Raw genomic sequence first — 19737 nt, forward strand, 5'->3', positions numbered from 1 at the left:
AATGTGCGGGGATCGCTGGTCGGCGCGGACCCGGTGGGATGAAAGGGCTTGTTTCCACGCTGTATCTCTAAACTAAACTAAAAAATAAACTAAACAAAAAATGTCTTGATTACAGTCATTCCTGAACATCTGAGTGTGTGTTCTGGTAGAACTGGGAAAGCTTGACAATAAAAAATCTACCAGCAAAAGCTGGTTGAACATCAGCTGAAGGAGAATCCAGTACTAAACGCAGAACATTATCTTTCTTTCCTTTCTAGATGCATTCCACAATCATTTCATATCATACCAAAATATCCATGGACAAATCACAAATGCTGCGAGACCCTTTCTGGTTTTGTCCCTGTTTGTGTGTTTTTTAAAAATAAATCCAGCTTTTTTTCCCCCGACTACATTGAAGTGCATAGGGCTCCAAATTCTCCTCTTTTCATCTTGAATTATTCTAAATCCAAAAGCCGAATAAATAATTCTCCCCCAATGTTCCATTCAACATTCCTCTCATAAAACTATATTTAATACTGATATTATATATACATCATACAAAACGTGCATCTCCTCTAACTTCATCTACTGCACCTGATGTGGCCTTTTGTACGTTGGTACATCCTTGACTGAGGATGGAATTGTGCTTTAATTGGTATGTTTCAGATTCTGAATCATGTCTTTAAGAAAGATTCTCTAAAATAATATTTGCCAGTCTCACTGATTTTAAATGTTGGCCTTGACTTAGCTGCTAACAGTCTTCCTTCTGAGTCAGAAGGTTGGGGGCTCAAGTGCACTCTGTGAATTGAGCGCATTATGCAAATTGCCAAGCAAACAAAAAATGTAAATGGTTGAATTCTTTAAAATATTCCCTATCACCCCCACCCTCTCTGCTGCTTCTTTTCTCTCCTTCACATTTCAGACGAAGGATCTTCGACCTGAAAAGTAACTTAATTTCTCTCCTCTCAGACATGGTCTGACTTTCTGAGTTTTTCCAGCATAGTCAGTGCTATACAGCACAGGAACAGGCCCTTCAGCCCATCTCGTCCATGCCCCATGCCCCATCTAAGCTAGTCCCATTTGGCCCATATCACCCAAAACTTTTCCTATCCATGTCTCTGTCCAAGTTGAAACAAGTTGAAACAAGTTTATTCATGGATAACCCCTTGAGATGGACAGTCATCTCGTTTTCGAGGGGGTCCAACATAGAACATACAGCACAAGACATAACATACATAGAGGCTCTCATTGACCCACCTACCCACACACCAATCCCAAAACCCCTCTATCCCCACTTGTTATAGTTTATAACAATTGTTAATTGGCTTTACATATCCAATAATAATAATAGTTATGTGTTACAGCATAATGTTGATGCATAATACCATACACCTCCTATCATACATCGTACGTTAATACATACTATCAACATTATTACATGATATATTATTTCATGATATTGTGACATAATACAATATAAGACCTTGTTACACTATGCAATACAATAATACATAAGTGTAATGGCCATGCATATACAATAGTTATACCAAATGATCACACACAGAGCAAGCTAGATAAAGGAGCTCGAAGACTCTAATACTAGAAACAGGTACATGGTTTTATAAGGAAGGGTAAAAGTGTATTTTTAAATAGACGAAATGAGCTAATAGTTCTTATGGTACTAGGCAGAGTGTTCCAGTCAGAAGGAGCTTTCAATTTAAATGCACGTCTCCCAATTTCTTTGTTAGTTCTTGGAATGAAAAAGAAGGGTTGCTGAATATGTCTTAGTGAATATGAGGGTGTGTATGGTAATAGGTCTTGTTTTAAATAAGAAGGGTAATTGAGATGGATGCATTTAAAGATGAACTGGAACCAGTGGTAGCATCTTCGAGCGTGGGGGGATAACCAGTTTAGAGTTTCATACATAGAACAGTGGTGAGTTATATATAGACACCTTAAAATAAATCTGCAAAGACTATTATAAACTACATTGAGGGGTTGAAGATGTGTATCAAATGTATTCTGATAGACAATATCAGCATAATCCAGTGTTGGTAGTAGTAGTTGAGAGACAATTATTTTTCTCATCTGAAAGGTGAAACAATTTATATGGCGGTAAAGAATAGCTAGATTACAGCTGAGTTTTTTAGTAATCGTCTCACTATGCTGCGTAAATGAAAGCGTTGGGTCGAGCCAAACACCAAGATATTTGAAGTTCAATACTTGTTCTAATGGTGATCCTTCATTAATGATATAGTCAGATCTACAGAATTACCAAGGCCTTGTCTGGTACCAAATAACATACTGCATGATTTATTTTTATTTAAAATTAATTTGTTAAATAATAGCCATTTCTGAACAGAAGTAAGATCTGATTGAAGGGATCTTTCAATTTCAGACTTGTTAGTACTAGATGTATATAGCACTGCATCATCGGCATATAGTTGTGTTTGACAGTCAGAACAGATATTAGGGAGGTCGTTTATGAAAATAGAGAAAAGGAGTGGTCCCAAAGACGAACCTTGCGGGACCCCCTTCTCAACAATTAAGGAATTGGATTGACTTCCATTAAAGGTGACACATTGGCGTCTGTTATGAAGGTACGAGTTAAACCACAGTAGATTGTTTTGAGAAAGACCAATAGAGTAAAGTTTATCAAGCAGTAGGTAGTGGTCAACAACATCAAAGGCCTTGGTTAAATCAAGTTGAGAAGGACAAATTAAACAGGTCGCATAGTGGGTACATTAGAATATTAGCTCCTAACTTAATGAATTTAGTCTCAATACCAGCTGGTCCAGATCCACAATCATCCTTTAATTCATTAATAGCATGTTGAACGTCAACAGGTTTTATTTTTTGAAAAGAAAAAGAGCTTCTACATGTAGAGGTAGCTGGATAGTCACATATAATAGATGAGTCAAATACAGTAGAGCTACATACAGTGGAGAAGTGCTGGTTGAAAGCATTGGATATAACAGCAGGGTCCTGAATGATGTCATTGTTGACCCGAATCTGAGTGCTGATATTTTGATTTGATTTATTAAGAACATTATTTAGTCTTTTCCAGAACTTTTTTGGATTATGCATGTCTTCAGAAAGATGTTTTTTAAAATGACTTGATTTAGCATTACGTGTTTTTGTCATACACTGATTCCTTAAGGACCTATATTTTTCCCACTCAGCAGGGTCCTTTGTTTCCCTGAAAGTCTTCCAGACTTTATCCCGCTCATTAAAAAGGTTGATCAAATCAGCACTAATCCATGGTAAATGTTTTCCCTTGACTTTTATTTCTCTCCAGGGGGCATGCTTATCGATAACTCTTGTGACTTCAGTGTATAAATAATTCCAGGCATCCTCGACAGTTGGTATAAGTTGAAACCTGTCCCAGTTTATTGCAATCAGGTCATGCATATAATTATCATAATTAAATTTTCTACATTGTCTAACACGAATATGTTTAGGAGGGAGACGGGAAGGTTTAATCTTCCACACACAGAAAATAGCAGAATGATCGCTAAAGCAATCTGACAAAACACCAGATGTTAAGATTCGGTCAGGATGGGTAACAAGAATCCAATCTAATAGTGATGTAGAATTGCCATGAACTCTGGTAGGTTCGTTGATTAACTGGGTCAGGTTTATACTTTTAAGCAAGTTTTTGTCGTTAGAAGAGGAGCGATCGAGCCAGTTTTTATTGAAGTCACCAAGAAACACTAATTCACATGGGTGTTCAATAGAGGTGAGAGTGGACTTAGTTGAGTCAGGATGAACAGGGGGGGATCGATAGATAGTGCCGATAATTAGATGTTTATTCTCATGAAGTTTTAACCTAATGAAAAGGCTTTCAAAGAGAGATGAGGTTACTTTAGGGATGGCAGGTTCAGATATAAAGCGAGTTGACACATAACATGCTACACCTCCAGCTCTCGTAGGCCTATCTGCTCTATATAATGCAAAATTATCAATATGAATATCATTGTCACAAATTGCACTATGTAACCATGTTTCTGAAAATGTTATTATGTCAGGTTTATTCTGTGCAATCCAAACTCTAATTAAATCTATCTTTGGAAGAAGACTCCTAATGTTCAAATGGATGATTTTTAGGCCTTTAGCTGTATCAATTGTGGATCAATTGGGTGTAGATAAGGTTGGGGGAGTGGGGCAGGGAAATAGCATGAGAAAGGGGACGAGAGAGCCACATACACAGATTGACACAAACACACACACACAGAAGACAGGACAGACAAAATAGCATTTTCTGTTTTCATGTAAATTGACACTTTAGTGCAGTGTCCAAAAAACAGTGTTCCCAATTTCAGCAAAGCGGGTGCTCTGACACCATGTTGAATATTCAAGGGCCTGTCCCACTTAGGCGTCATTTGCGCGTCACTGCCTACGCCACCACGTCTCACCACGCGCGCATAACGCGCATCGTGACATGTAAATTATGTTGTGTAAATGACGCAAAAAATAACGCCCAATTGGGACAGGCCCTTCACTAGTACATAAAGGATCCCAAAGAATTATAAGGAGATTGAATTGTTGTCCTCAGTTAAGTTAATGTTACCGCCAGGTTCGGTAGCTACAATCAGGGGCCACTAAAAAAGGTAACACAGTGGTTGCGAATCTCTTTGTGACATCTGTACGTGTAACCAAATGCATCATTTTTCTTGGCTTGTTTACCTATTCTTCAAGTCCTCCCTGACATTGTCCCTGACTGTCCTAACATGGAAGACTGTAACAAATCTATTTTATAGTTCTAGGAAGAACATTTGCATCTTATTTTCACCAAACAACTTTTCATCCAATTTCATCGGCATTGCCACTGTCATGTCGAATAAATGTCACCCATTAATCTGGAGACATAAGAGGCAACATACGCTGATGTCTCGACCCCAAATGTCCATTGAGTTCCTCCAGCAGTTTGTATTTTTCTCCTACTAATCTCATGGATTTCCCCAAAGAGTATAAACACTCCATAGATTCTTCCAGGAAACAAAACATTGAGATCTTTCAAGTTGGAGGAACTTAACTAATGAAGTAACAGCATCAAAGAACCAAATCTGGAAGTAAAGTCATCAGTTAAGTCAACCTGCATCTGCATTTTATGCAATAACCCAACTCTCTTTCCCTGTCACCCCTCACCCCCTTGCACACACATTTCTCCCAGCAGCTCCCTCCACCCCGTCAACCTGCTCCCTTTCCCCACCTCCCATCCCAGTCCCATATTTCCTTTCATCTCCCCCCCCCCCCCCCCCTTTCACCCATATACATCCTCATTCAGGCTTCACATTACTCTTCTCTTCCATCCTGATCTGACGACTTTTGTCTGCATTTCACATCAAGCCTTTGCCACTTACTCCACCCATCTTCCAATCACGCACCCTCACCTGTATCCACCTCCCCATTGCCAGGTTTTACCCACCCCACCTCTCTTTTCCAGCATTCTCCACCCCATGCTATCAGCCAGAAGAAAGGTCCCAACTCAAAATGTTGTCCATCCATTTCCTCCACAGATGCTGCCCGACCTGCTGAGTTTGTTTTTGGCTCAAGGCTCCAATAACTGCAGTTTATTGTGTCTTTGTGTCTGCATTTGTGCAACATGAGATATCACGACATGTACATACATCCCATCCTCACAGCAAGGACAAAGAATAACTTCCAGAAACAGAAATAAGAAAGCCTTCAGGAGACTGTTACTCATTCTGCATTCTATGCCACACACTCCAGACTCTCAGTTCTGTCTGTGTGATCTTGTTCTGCTCGATATATAGCTGTTGTACTTTCACAAAATAACTAACTGCGTGTGAAGTCCTTCTAGTTGTTTCTGCATGGTGTGTTACGACACTGCATTACTGAGTGTTCTGTAAAAGTTCTCTTTGATAATACCATCTGTTGTAAAAACTGAAGCTGGTCAGTTTGATGTCAGCAACAATCATGGTCGTATAAACTTACTTGATCTTTGGTTTTTGATGAAGAAGAGTTTAAGTCGCTCCTTGAAGGTGTTCTCGTTCACGTAGAATTCCACCTGCACCCTTGGGGAAACAAAAATAGATCTTATAATTATGCTCAGAATAGGTTTATAGTTATTTGTTGCATTCATGACAGGAGCAGCAGCAAGTTAAATTTAGCTTTGCATAAAACATCCCAGCCAAGCTGCAAATTGATCAAGAATATCTGTAACTGAGCTAAGTCCACGTTATTTGTGCTGGTGTAAAGTTCAATAAAAACTGAAATAGACACAGTAGTGTTAATCCAAACAGGTAAACACATTTCTACAGATGCACTGGAGAAAGTAACCTACCAGTTGCATCAAGGCATCATACGGCAATTCCAACACACAGGAATGCAAGAGGCTGCAGAGTGTGGAGAACAGCCTGATACAACCTTCCCCACCGTCGAAAGCATCCATATGAAAAGTAGCCTCCCTGTCCCACTTGGCCGTCATTTGCGCCTCATTTATGCGTCATATGTAAAATAGGTCGTTGCGACGTCACACGCAAATCACGTGTCATCATGCTGTCTGGTACGCGTGACGTCATTAGAATACCCTGCAGCGCGCGGCGACGCATGGTTAGGCACGGTGACGTGACCATGCTTCACCACGCGATACACGTGAGACGTCGGGACACCAGCGTACAACGCCAATGCGTCAGTGTGCTTACGCGAGACATCACGCAGGTGGCGCGCGAGGATTTCATGCAGCACGAAATCCTGGAGCGCCGCACAATACTGTGCGCAACTCCACACTCCTCCACGTCTCTCCATGCGCCCGTCCCGCGCTACCCACACGCTACCCGTGCGTCACAACGCGACTACCACATTTTTGGAGGTCGCGTAAATGGCGCGCAAATGACAGCCAAGTGGGACAGGCCTTTCATCCACCAGACTTCAGTGAGGTGTGGCATTCCTGGTGAAACAGCTGAAGTTCCCACAGCACATTACCACGGCCACCCTGAGGCCAGACATCCTCCTGGTCACAGCGGCGACCAAAAATATCGTCTTGTTGAACTGACAGTGCCGTGGGAGGACCGTCTGGAGGAGGCCCACGAGAGGAAGATGATTAAGTACGAGTAGCTGGTCATAAACTGCCGTAAGCAGGGCTGGAAGGCGAGGTGTACGCCCATCGAGGTTGGCTGCAGAGGTTTTGCAGGGCAATCGCTCTACAAAGCCTCGAGTCCACTGGGCATCAACGGAATGGAGAGAAGAGCCATCAAGAACACCACAGAGGCAGCGGAGAAGGCCTTGAGATGGCGCTGGACCAGGAGAGGAGGTCCATGGGGAGGAGCGAATGCCACCTGAACACAAGTCGTGGTCTGATCAACCACGGCTTGGTCGCCTGGGTGAGGGTGTCTGATGTTGAAAGACCCGAAACACCCAATGACCCCAGGTTACATCACTGATGATGTGTTCAGGAGCATCAATAGATGTATTTTTTATCAAATGGTTGTAGAGGAGGAAATACTCACAAGTATTTGATCAGCACGTAATCTGCTGTGTCTACACGACAACCAGCTAAACGATAAAGTATGGGATTTAATGGCACAGAAGTTTTCTGGCTGGTATGAATATAAAGGGCTGAATGATCTCCTTAACAATGCACAGACCAAGGAGGCATCAGGTAACAGTGGGTCTGTCAGAAGGATCCCGACCCAGAATGTCACCCATCCATCCCCTCCGCGGATGCTGCCTGACCAGCTGAGTTCCTCCAACGCCTTTCATTTTACTCAATAATCTATAATTTACTGTTTGAAATGTGAATGAAAATCTCTAAAAAAGAATTAAATAAATATTTGGAAATATAAAAAAACTGCAGAAGTACAGGCACAGGGCCAGGGAGTTAATAGCTTTTTTTCCAAAATACCAATATGTGCAATGGATAAAATCACTCTATGAATCCAGCGGCTTCTTTACGTCAGATCAAACATTTCTGATTGCAGCGCCAAAACCAAAGAAAAAGGAAATCAATCCAAATGGTGCTGTCTGAGCCAAGAGAAGGTTTTGACAATTAAACACCAAAAGGGGAATAGTGCTGACAAAAGCAATCCTGAAGATGGAAAATTAAAAATACTCCAGAGGTTTGGACGAAAACCTGAGAAGATGAAATATCTGCAGCTGATCAGATGAACATTATGTAAAGGAAGAAATATAAAGTAACACCTCAGGGAGTCAAATTTTATGTTGTCAGCGTCAATTTATTGGTTTTCTATTTCAGAGGGAAAATAGATGACCTTCCATTGGATTTTCATTAATTCCCTATTGGCTTCTTGACACAAAACAATGCCATGCACAAGCCATTAGTTCAACTGCAGCAGTGAACTTCAAGAGCAACCATTAAAAAGACTTTATCATGCATCAATGTCTAAACAGCCCAAGTAAATGTATTGGCACAGCAATGTACCTCCACAGTGATGGTGACATTTTAAATTTACTTTCAAACACAAGAAAAATCTTCATTCATTCTTTGACTCTGCCTGGTGAACGTATGCAAACATATAAAAATACCCATGGCTAGTTCAATCTGTATTTATTGCAATGGATAACAAAATCAAAAATAGTTAGTTTTGCACAAACTATTAAACTGCAGAAGGGAAGAATTCAGAGAGTTGCACTTTCAGACATTTGTACTGCATTCGGACAATTGTACTGCACAGGAACTGCTCCTTTGGCCCAGTGCCCCGCTGAACAATATGTCAAGTTGAACTAATCTCCTCTACATGCATGTGATCCATATCCCTCCATTCCTTGTATATCCATGTGTCTATCTAAAAGCCAGTTAAACACTATCGTATATGCCTCTAACACCAACCCTTGGCAGCGCATTCCAGGCACCCACCTTGTAAAAGAAAACCTGCACCGACCCTCTCCTTTAAATTTTGCCCCTCTCCCCTTAAAGCAATGCCCCCTAGTCTTTGATACCTCTACTCTTTATACATACTTAAGAAGAGTGGACATGTCAGACTAGAGGGCACACTAGAAGATTTCTTTTTTCTAAAGAAAGCTTATGAAGGCGAGGAGGTTTCAGTTGGTTTGGAAAATCAGATATTTATAATTGTTTCTTTGGGTCCTTACATCCATCATTTAGATGAACAAGTAAGAATTCCATTGTTCTGGTTTGGGACTATAAAACATTCCTGACTCTCATTTTCAAGATTGTAAGGCATGTCAACCATTTTAGTTTACGTTTAGGATGCTACACTAGAGTTGGTATTTATTTTGATATTGTGGGCCAGTAGATACTGGAATACTCCATAATAAAGGCAGGAAGTGTGTCTGAGTGGTGATTCCGGGTATTACATTATGGTCCGCAGAGTTTGAGGCACCTCAGCCAGCAGGGAGCTCTCTTCGCTGCCTTTTTTTCCCCTCCTCCTGTTTTCATTTTTCTACAACTGTTCCCCGTAGATCAGGTGGGCAAGAGCCGAGTCCTCAATCTTGCAAAAACATGTGGCAAGCAAATATATCTTAAAATGTACTATGCCGAGTGCTTTATGGATCGCCCTGAACAGTCCTAGCAATGTTGCCATTGCTCGAGGACACAAATGATGGGTCATATCCGTGTATGGGAGGCAAAATGTTCTCTCTAACATGCAGATGCCCTGCCGTGCAGGAGTTGTGTACTGGAATCAAGAGCCCTTATGATCTGAAACTTAAATAAAAACGGCAAAGCACCGCTTTCTCTTGGAAAGAGTAATAAATGCTGGACTTAACAGCAAGATTTACATTTCACTGTGGGGTGTATGATGACATCTTGACTGTGGTCTGTTTACCAAGTCATGATGCACTATGGTTACACACCAGTAAGATACGGAAGGAATTCCTTCTGGTTGTGATAAATCATCTGTTCATACTCAGACCCACATTTGACTCTAGGTTTCCATTATATAATGGAATCATTTTGAGGTGGAAGAAGAGTCTATAATCATTCCTAGGATTTGGTTCCTTGACCATTAAATCTGCATGTTTAGCGAGGACTGCATACCATATCACTTGAAAACACTGCAACATGCCCAAGTGTTGGGCATGGATCAACTCCCGCACCCTCAGCTCTACGTTGGAACCTCGTGGGCTCAAGCCTCACACCAGATATCTGAACAAAATAACACACTAGTGAATTGCTGCACTGCTGACAATGCCATGTGTGGATAACATATCAAACCGAGTGCCTATCTACCTTCCAAGTTGAAAACAACTTATTCACAGTCACATCGTGAACAGGAGGAGAAACAGGAAAGCTTTCCCCAATGATCTGACCAACAATTGTACCTCAAACTACATGACTAAAAGCAGAGAATGGAGACACAATGAACTGCAGATGCTGGAATCTTGAGCAAAACACAAGGATGTGGAGGAACCCAGCGGGTCAGGCAGCATCTGTGGAGGGAATCGACAGAAGACATTTCAGGTTGAGATCCTTTTTCAGACCGATCTGAAGTCTGAAGGAGAGTCCCGATTCAAAACATCACCTATCATCAGTTCCCTCCACAGATGCTGCCTGACCCACTGAGTTCCTCCGGAACTTTGTGTTTTGAGGCAAAAATCAGACTTTCAGGTTGTTGTCTGATTTATGGAGATTCCTCTATACAAACTATCCCCCACATGAAAACAGTAAACATATTTTTAAATTATTTAATTGGTTGTCGAGGATTTTGGGTCATCCACAGGCACAAGGTAAATGCACATTTTTCTACCATTAATTCTCAAAACTACCTCATGCTCGTTGTTGGCATAATCCTCTCTCCAACCAGCCCATAACTCACTCATGATCCCAGCCTAATCCAATCACCATCCTTCCCAGTCCCATTCTTCGTTTAGTTTCGAGATAAAGTGTGGAAAGAGGCCCTTCGGGCCTACGGGTCCATGCTGACCAGCGATCCCCGCACACTTACACTGTCGTATACACACTAGCACCAATTTACGTTTATACCAAGGCAATTAACCTATAAATTTGCCATGTGTGGGAGGAACCCGAAGATCTCGGATAAAACCCACGCAGGTCACGTGGAGAACGTACAAACTCTGTACTGACAGCAACCGAAGTCAGGATTGAACCTGGGTCTCTGGCGCTGTAAGGCAGCAACTCTACTGCTGCATCACCGTGCCGCCCTAGTTAACTAACTTGCTCTTTCTCATTCTGACCCGTACCAACCTAATCACTCAACCGCAGTCTAAATTAATCCTTTTTCTTAATTTTTTATCTGAAATCACGGTGTTTTATGCATTTGAGCATATTATTCTTAATTAGAATTTTAGAGAAATATCTACACCGAATAATAATATTTAAAGCCTTTACCTATGTTAATTACATATCTGTCTATTAACTCGCCCACACATGCCAAGGACTACGAAGCTGCATTAACACCTCCACCCCTATGCCGAAGACACTTAATTATGAATAAATTAGGACTTTAGAAACGTTTGGCAAATTGTATGATGTATAAACATACATATAGTTATACTTTGGTGGGAGAATTTTGAGAACTCAGTCATCTTTCCTCTGATTCACAAATCTGTTAGAGCTTTTTACGATTTGATACAATAGAACTTTATTTATCCCAGGAGGGAAATTGGTCTGCCAACAGTCATAAAAAAAATGTGCATGAAACATGAAATTAGAGTAACGAGTGGAAAGACTTGGAGAGCTGCAAAAATTCGGGTGGGGGGGGGGGGGGGGGGGGGTGGAGGGAGGGGAAATCAGTCTCAGTCCACCCCGTGACAAAAGGAGGAGAAGTTGCCAAGTTTGATACCCACAGGGAAGAAGGGTCTCCTGTGGCGTTCTGTCCTGAATGTTGGTGGAACCAGTCTGTTGCTGAAGGTTTACAAAGAGATAAGCAAGAGGGCAGATGAAGGCAAGGTGGTGGACATTGTAAAAGTCCATGCTTCAGTCCATGAAGCCAATGTCCTGCAATGGTAGGCTAGTCTGGAAGATCAGATCGCATGGGATCCAGGGAGAACTAGCTAATTGCATATAATATTGACTTGATGGACATAGGTGGTGGTTATGGAAGGTTGCTTCTCAGACTGAAGACCTCATTGGATAGTGCCTACGAAAGAAGAACATTTGTTTTCTGGATTTAGAGGTGGTTGCAAAAATATCTCATATGGGTATTGAAATTCATAAAATATAGATGTAGAAAGAATAAAAACCATTTCAATTGCCAGATGGGTTGAGAAATAGGAAACACAAAATGAAGGTGGCTGACAAAAGAACCAGTAGTGACATGAACCAAAAAATGCACGGCTAAATGTTGTAATGCAGGTGGATTTAATTGTAGTGTTCACAATTAGCTAGACTATGGAGGTGAGAAGGGGGGGCGGGGGGGGGGGGGGGGGGTTGGTGAAGCTCTGGCTGGACAGCTTTAGATAAAGATAGTACAGAGTTGATGTACCGAATGGCCTTTTTCTCTGTTGTAACCAAACCGCCAAATATCCAGAACAAATTTGACTGTAAAATTCTGGCGTTGTGTGCAATTGCTGCAAGGCTTGATGTGTTGATGCTGGGATTCGGAGCTTTGACAGTCAGCCTCTGATTTCCTGGAGATGACTCCCACTCTAAACTCTCACGGCTCCAGATACTTCAAATTTCCCATTTTGACTGTCACTTCCAGAAGCAATTTTAGAAATGATCTCCTTTATTCAACATTAGATAAATTGGTGACAAAATCCCACTTTAGCTGACAAGACAGTAAGCAAGCTGTCAACTATCATTGTATTGCAGAACCTAGACGGCTAGTAATTGAAAACCCAGAACCAACCCAGAGCAGATTCATTGTGGCAGCATGGTACCACAGGTAACATTAGAGACCTAGAGTCAGCATCAGCATTCACTAATTTTGCTTCTCCCTGTTCCTGTTTTCTCCCTGCTCCCCCCCCCCCCCCCCCTGTCTCCCTTCTTCTCCTCTGTTATCACTATCAGGCTTCTGGGTAGTCTTTCAATAAGCTTGGGTACTGCCCAAGTCACCTCGACCCCATTGAAGACATTGAGCATGGTCTTAGGAACTGATGCGCTACAATGCTGAGAAGTATATTCTGTACTCTGCACCTTTGCTCTATCGACTGAAGTGATTGTAGTTATGTATAGTATTATCTGGTTTGTTTGTATAGTTTGTAAAACAAAGCTTTTCACTGTATCTCAGCACACATGACAACATTAAACCTAAAACCTTTTGGCCATAAAGATGGACAAGCTCATAACACATCAACACTCATTTCATAAGTGGGCAAAACATTCTGGAGAAACTCAGCAGGTTAGGCAGCATCTATGGAGAAAAGGAGTAGGCGAGGTTTCGGGTCGAGACCCTACTTCATGTCATAGGTGCTCCTGATATATTTTACTTAAAATACACACTGAATTTAGTTGTTAGTGTGCATTTGATATGCAAATCAGTGATGACCCTTTGCATATATGATTCACACAATGCTCCATTATGAACTTATGATGAAAAGTTTGACAAGAATATTAATTCGTTGTTTAAAATATAAAATCTAATTTAAAGATATTTAAAGTACAGCATAATTTATTATCCCTTGGCCACCAAAAAGAAAATGTCATAGAATAGTTGAATTAGATTTATAGCTAGTAAATATTTTTGTTCCAAGTTATCCACAATACCAGAAGACACCCATGGATGGCAGTGTGAAGTTGTAGCTGCTCCAACAACAGACACTGTCTATTTTGACTTGCCTGCACTTTGGCTTTTGCTTTCTTAATTGCTTAGACAGTGATTCAAGTGGAAAGGCAATTCATAAGCACTTACAATTCTCATATATTTCACTCAAGGCACCAGATTTCATGGCAGTTCCTGGTTGAAGAATACTCTCAGGCTATTCAGTACGAGCCGAAGTGTAGCCAGATTGTTATTCACCCAAGGTTCCCAAGGATCACCGAGCAAAAATCCTTCCCTTCCCATTCCTGGAATATATAGTACAATTTGTCATTTCTCCCTTCCTCTCACCACAATGTATATCCAGTAGCTCAGCCAAGTTCAACAGTCAAATGTGGGAAGTTCTTGACATTCTGGCCTGCACATTTGTTCACTGGACTATTTTAGTCTCTATAATTCTGCTAATATTTCTTCTAATCTTATCACACTCCCCATTTCTCAAAACATGGGCTAAAAGTGTTGCAAGAAAATGGCAATATTTAAAATGTTATTTCTTTTAAACAAAAAAGGTTTATTGTTGATTTAGCAAATAGTGTATTACAGGTAGTTCTGCTTCAATGTGATAATTGCGTTCTTAAGAAACTTTGTATTATAGAAAACAGTGTTTTGAAGACAAACTGAGCTTAAGCTTACAATAACAAAGGAGTTTTGGCCGCAGGAAATAAAGGTATTTTCAATAACAATACATTCATTTTTGTCACTACAAGCTAAAAATGCTAAAGGCTGTGCATTACACTATTTAATAGAGTATAATTGCACAAGGATCAATAGAAATAATTGCATGGCAATTTCAATGATCACTCCTGGTTAAAGTAGCAGTTGTGCTCTTTCAGAGAATGGTGTCTGATTACTGACGTAAACAGATTTTTGTCCCCTATACCGTTTAAATCCAAAACAGCATATTTTTGTCTGCTTGTCAATTTCAAAACTAACTTTTAAATGGTTCCCTAGTTTCCGAACAAAATCCACATAAAGGAAACGTTGTCTAACTCCTCAATCACAATACGTCTAATTTGTGTTATGGAAACACGCGTTACATGTCAGAAGATCAAATCAAGTCAGGAGCACCACCAATTTCATTAGCAAAAGGCAGAGCCTAAAGCAAGAAATACACAATACTTTGTCTCCTTACTCCATTCTGATAGCAGATTGACAACGACTTGACTTCCGAGATTTGTGACCAGAGAATGCTTACTATAGCAGAAACAAAGCAAGCAGCAGGTTGCCTCCACAGTCTATGGCACAGGGTAAAATATCCAGAGGACCCATGCAATGCTGTAAAAACATTACATTTAATCACATATGTAAAGTGGGAGATCAAGCTGGGAATGTATACTTGAGAATGAATACAAGACACACTTGTAGTTTGCCATGTATTGTCTGATAGTTGTAGCAGTACAGAGAGAATGGCATGAACTTGTCCTGGTATTTGGAGCGTTGCTTCCACAAACAGATGGAAACCAGAGTGGCTGACAATATAAATAAAAGCTACCGTGACGTGCATTGCCGAACTATGCCAAGCCTTGCTCTTTGTTCCATGCACAGACTAAATGTTCACCATTCTCCACAAAGACCAAAGAAGGGCTTCCAACATGCCAGTCAACCAACACAACTTGCAGAGTACACTTTAAAGTGAAACAGATCCAGAAATGGCCAGAGAACATCAAAAAGAGATTTTAATTAACATTTTAAGTGTTGAATTAATGTTGCGGATATAACGTGCAATGGATACCTAGCAGTGGAAGTGAGAAAATGCAGCATGCCTAATCGATGATTGTTTTCCACCAAACTTTAGTTTTAAATAAGAAAGACAACTATATCCTCCAATGTAGAAGGATCCATCATGCCAGTGATAGTATTTAGGAGGAAATAAACACTACTTTCCATTATAATTTCGATTTTTGCATATACGCTTAATTCCCTTATTCTATTTTCAAAGTTACTATTTAGTTATCCTTCCACTACCCTTTTGGGCAGTGAGATTATAAATTAATTTAAGCTATTTTTCATCTTCAGCCTCTACCACTTATACCACCACCAACTATAAAACTATCTGCCTCAACTATTTCTTCTGAACTGAAATATAATTTGAAAAATAATCAATATTTTAAATATCTTCAAATCCGTGACTATCTGAAAAAATACACAAAAGACTGTCATAACATGCCCCCAGACTTATTGGATGAAGCCATGAAGACAAAGGCTGAATCAGCAAATCTAATATCATACTTATATAACATTATTTTAAATATAGAAATGCCTACAACCGATGGTATTAGAAGAGACTGGGAACAAGAACTAGCTATAAAAATTTCAAAAGGGAGCTGGGATAAACACTTACTATATGTGCATAAATGCTCGATCAACGTACGACATACTCTAATCCAATATAAAACATTACATAGACTATATTATTCAAAAACTAAAATAAATAAACTTTTCCCCAATGTCTCACCCATTTGTGATAAATGTCAGTCACAAGAAGCTAACATAGCGCACTCTTTTGTTTTCTGTATAAAAATTCAGGAACGAAATATTTGAAATCTTCACAAAATTATTTAAAATAAAACTTGTACCAAAAGCAGAATGGATCATTTTTGGAATATCGGAAGGTAACCCCGAATTAAATGTGTTTCAAAAGAACTTACTTAATTACGGGCTAATAATGGGAAAAAAGCTTATACTCATATTTTGGAAAAATGCTCCAATACCAACAATAAAAATGTGGATTTCAAACATGTTCGAAACACTACACTTGGAAGAGATGAGACTCCTCCTAGCAGGCAAAGCAGACCACTTCCAAAAGACGTGGTCTGCATTTACGGAACTATTACAAGCATAAGGTGCAATAGTAATTTAAACTATAAATGGTACCAGGATCTGGTAACGGGGGTATAAAATAATTTTTTTTTAAAAACACGGTTGGTATATCCTTTTTTGCGGAGTTTTGTGTTACAATAGAGCGATTGTTTTTCCTTTTTTTTTCTTTTCTTTCTAGGGTCTTATTTCCTTTCTTATACAATACAATACAATACAATTTATTGTCATTTGAGCCTTTCCACAGCCATACAAAGACAATTTCCTAGACATACACACAATTTAATTCACACAAACATCCATCACAGTGGACCCACTGTGATGGAAGGCAAAGTCTTTTCTCTCCCCTGTTCTCCATGTCTCTCCCGATGTCCAAGCTCCAGGCGGGCGATGATAAGTCCCACGGCCATTTTAGGCCGCGCCGGGCGATTTACGGCCCCACTCCCGGTCTAAAAGTCACAATGTTGGAGCCCCCGGCGGGCGCTGGAATGTCCCACGGCCATGAAGCCGTGCCGGGCGATGTACGGCCCCGCTCCAGGTCGTTCCAACCCCGCGACACGGGCTGGAGAAGTCGCGTTGCGGGAGCTCCGAGAAGCGGTCTCGCTCTCCCCCCGGACCCGCGAGCTCGCGATGTCCCAGTCCACCGGACCTGCGGCTGCGTTGATGGAGCCTCCGAGCCCCAGGAGTCGAGTCGCAGCAGCGAGTCACCACCGCTCCCCACGCTCCGAGGCCGGCCAGCCAGCCCCACGATGTGAGTAGTCCGCAGCTCCGCAGTCTCCCGAGCCCCCGGGTCGTTCAGGTTGGAGGCCGCTCCATGGTGCTAGGCCCCAACGACAATGGAGACCCGACAGGGAAAAGGTCGGGTCTCCCGGACAGGGAAGAGATTTTAAACGGTTTCCCCTGCCCCCCCCAGCCCCCCACATATACACATTTAAAACTAGTATTTAAAAAAACACCAACACTACATTTAACTAGACAAAAAATAAAAAAAGACAGACAGGCTGTAGGGGCCGCTGCAACGGGTGAGTCGCGCCGCCAATAGGCTTTACTTCCTTCTCTAATTTCTTCCCTAAGGGGCTTTCTTCTCCCAACACTTTCCTGCACCTTCACGATTCTTGCTCACTTTCCTTACTTCTTTTATTTCTACCTTTTTTAAAGCTCAAAAAACGAAGTAGTACAACAAAATGTAATAAGATTTATGTGAAGTGTATTAATGTAATTTACTGTACTTCTGATAAAAAATAAAAAAAATTAAAAAAAACAAAAAAAAAAACTATTTCTTCTGGCAGCTCGTTTCATATATCACAACCCTCTGCATAAAAAGGTTGCTCCTCAGATTACTATTTAATCTTTGCCCTCTCACCTTAAACCTGTGTTCTTTAGTTCTTTATTCCCCTCCCCTGGGAAAAAGGCTCAGTGCTGTCACTATCTATTCTCCCGCCCAACCTCTCCCTATAGCTCAGGCCCACGAGTATTGTGAAGATGACTTAGCTTGAACACATTCTTAAGTCTTGCTCACTCACCATCAGCATAAGCCTGCTTCTCATCTTGCAATGTATCAATGTCAAACTCCACCTCCATTTATAACAAATCTTTTCATGACTTCCATCATCCAATTTCTATGACCACCTACAGAATAGTGTCCCCTTTGTAGCATTCGATCTCAGTCTTTTGACATGATCCGCTTCTCTCTTTTTCTCATCCACAATCTACGTTAGCCTACACAATCTCAAAGATTTCTAAGAACATAAGGAACCGAATGAGGAAGTGCCCCGTCTACTCCACTATTCAAAACGTTCAGAGCTGGTCTTATGCGTCATATCCACTTTTCCTCCTGAAACCACATTCATCAATGCCCAAATTAACTACCAACTTCATGCTTGAAAGTTATCAATAACTCAGTGTCCACGGTACTCTTGAACAAAGGACATCGATATTTCTTCAAAACCTCTTGACTCAGTACTCAGTAATCCATGACTTCATCTATTTCCTACTTAACAAACTACCGTATGCTGTTTTGTCCTGTCAAAGGTGTCAAATAAAGTAAGCAATAGCTATGACAATGGGCTCCAAAGAGAGTTAAAAATCCACGTCACTTGTGCAGCTGTGTGAATGATTTACTAACAGGAAGCACCAATGGGAAACATTATTTGTATAATATAGGTTGATGGAAATTAATAGCAGAAGTTATTTGACCCTACTGTTTAATGTTTGAACACTGAAATTGAAATTATTGGAGAACTGTTTATTCTTGTTGTAAACCTTGAAGACCTTTCCATAATGACATAGTGACAAATAGCAAACATTTTCCACCATCTTTTCTGAACCCTCTAGCTTTCATATCATTCCTTATGTAGTTGAGCCCCTCGTTTCCCTTTCATCCCCCCATTTCTCCTCCTACCCATATCCTGCTTCTTGCTTTCCATTTACCTCCTCCTCTTCTCTCCTTATCTGACACCCTTTTGTCGCCTTTTCACCTCTTGCCTATGTCACTTACTCCACCCATCTATCTGCCAATCACCCCTCCCTCCCCTCAGCTGTATCCACCTATCACTTGTCAGGCTTTGTCCCAGCCCCAACCTCTCTTTTTTAGCTCTTCTCCGCTGCTCCCATCAATCCGAAAGGTCCCGACGCCAAACGCCGTCCGTCCATTCCCTCCACGATACTGCCTGACCCACTGAGTTCCTCCAGCACTTGAGACATTACCATATAAAAGAGCACAAATGTTTCATTCAAATAGTCGACTGGGATTTAGGAATTTAGTGTTCCTAGAAAATATTAACTGATCAGATAGTTAAAGAGAAATCTACTTCACATTAAATCTCGATTGGTACAGAAATGCTTTGTACCGACTGAAGCCCCAACATGAATCAAAAAAGGTCACGAATACGTAAACTATTTAAGTGCAATGAGAGTATAAGTTGTGGAGTTGAATAGGCTGATGATGATAAATAGCCTAGATTCATTTATAATCTCTAATTCTCTGCCCAAAAGGGTGGTGGAATAATGACTAAATAGTGCCTTGAAAATCGAATAGGGGAATTAAACGTATAAGTAAAAATATAATATAGAGCAACTACTGTGAAAAGTAGCATTTTCCTCCTTCCCCCCCCCCCCCCCCAGATACTATCAGTGGCATGATGGATCGTTCTAAACTGGAGGTAAAGCCAGATTGCATCTGGGTTGCCATATGTTCAACATTTCAATATCAGCCCACAAGCAGAAGTTCATATACAGATATTTAGAAGGATCTGGAAGGTATTCCAGGGTGATGAAT

The 19737-nt window shown here is 40.9% G+C and overlaps 1 protein-coding gene across 3 annotated transcripts in view; it reads right to left on the reverse strand.

The window, feature by feature from the left end:
- The window catches only part of kcnt1 (potassium sodium-activated channel subfamily T member 1), a 275370-nt gene that overhangs the window by 118639 nt on the left and 136994 nt on the right, over positions 1–19737 (reverse strand). For all 3 annotated transcript variants that reach the window (XM_033049188.1, XM_033049186.1, XM_033049189.1), the window contains one exon: positions 5938–6017. In XM_033049188.1, the coding sequence (XP_032905079.1) occupies positions 5938–6017 (80 nt within the window). The remainder of the gene's footprint in view (positions 1–5937; positions 6018–19737) is intronic.

The sequence above is a fragment of the Amblyraja radiata genome, chromosome 32, assembly GCF_010909765.2.
Source record: "Amblyraja radiata isolate CabotCenter1 chromosome 32, sAmbRad1.1.pri, whole genome shotgun sequence".
Taxonomy (NCBI): domain Eukaryota; kingdom Metazoa; phylum Chordata; class Chondrichthyes; order Rajiformes; family Rajidae; genus Amblyraja; species Amblyraja radiata.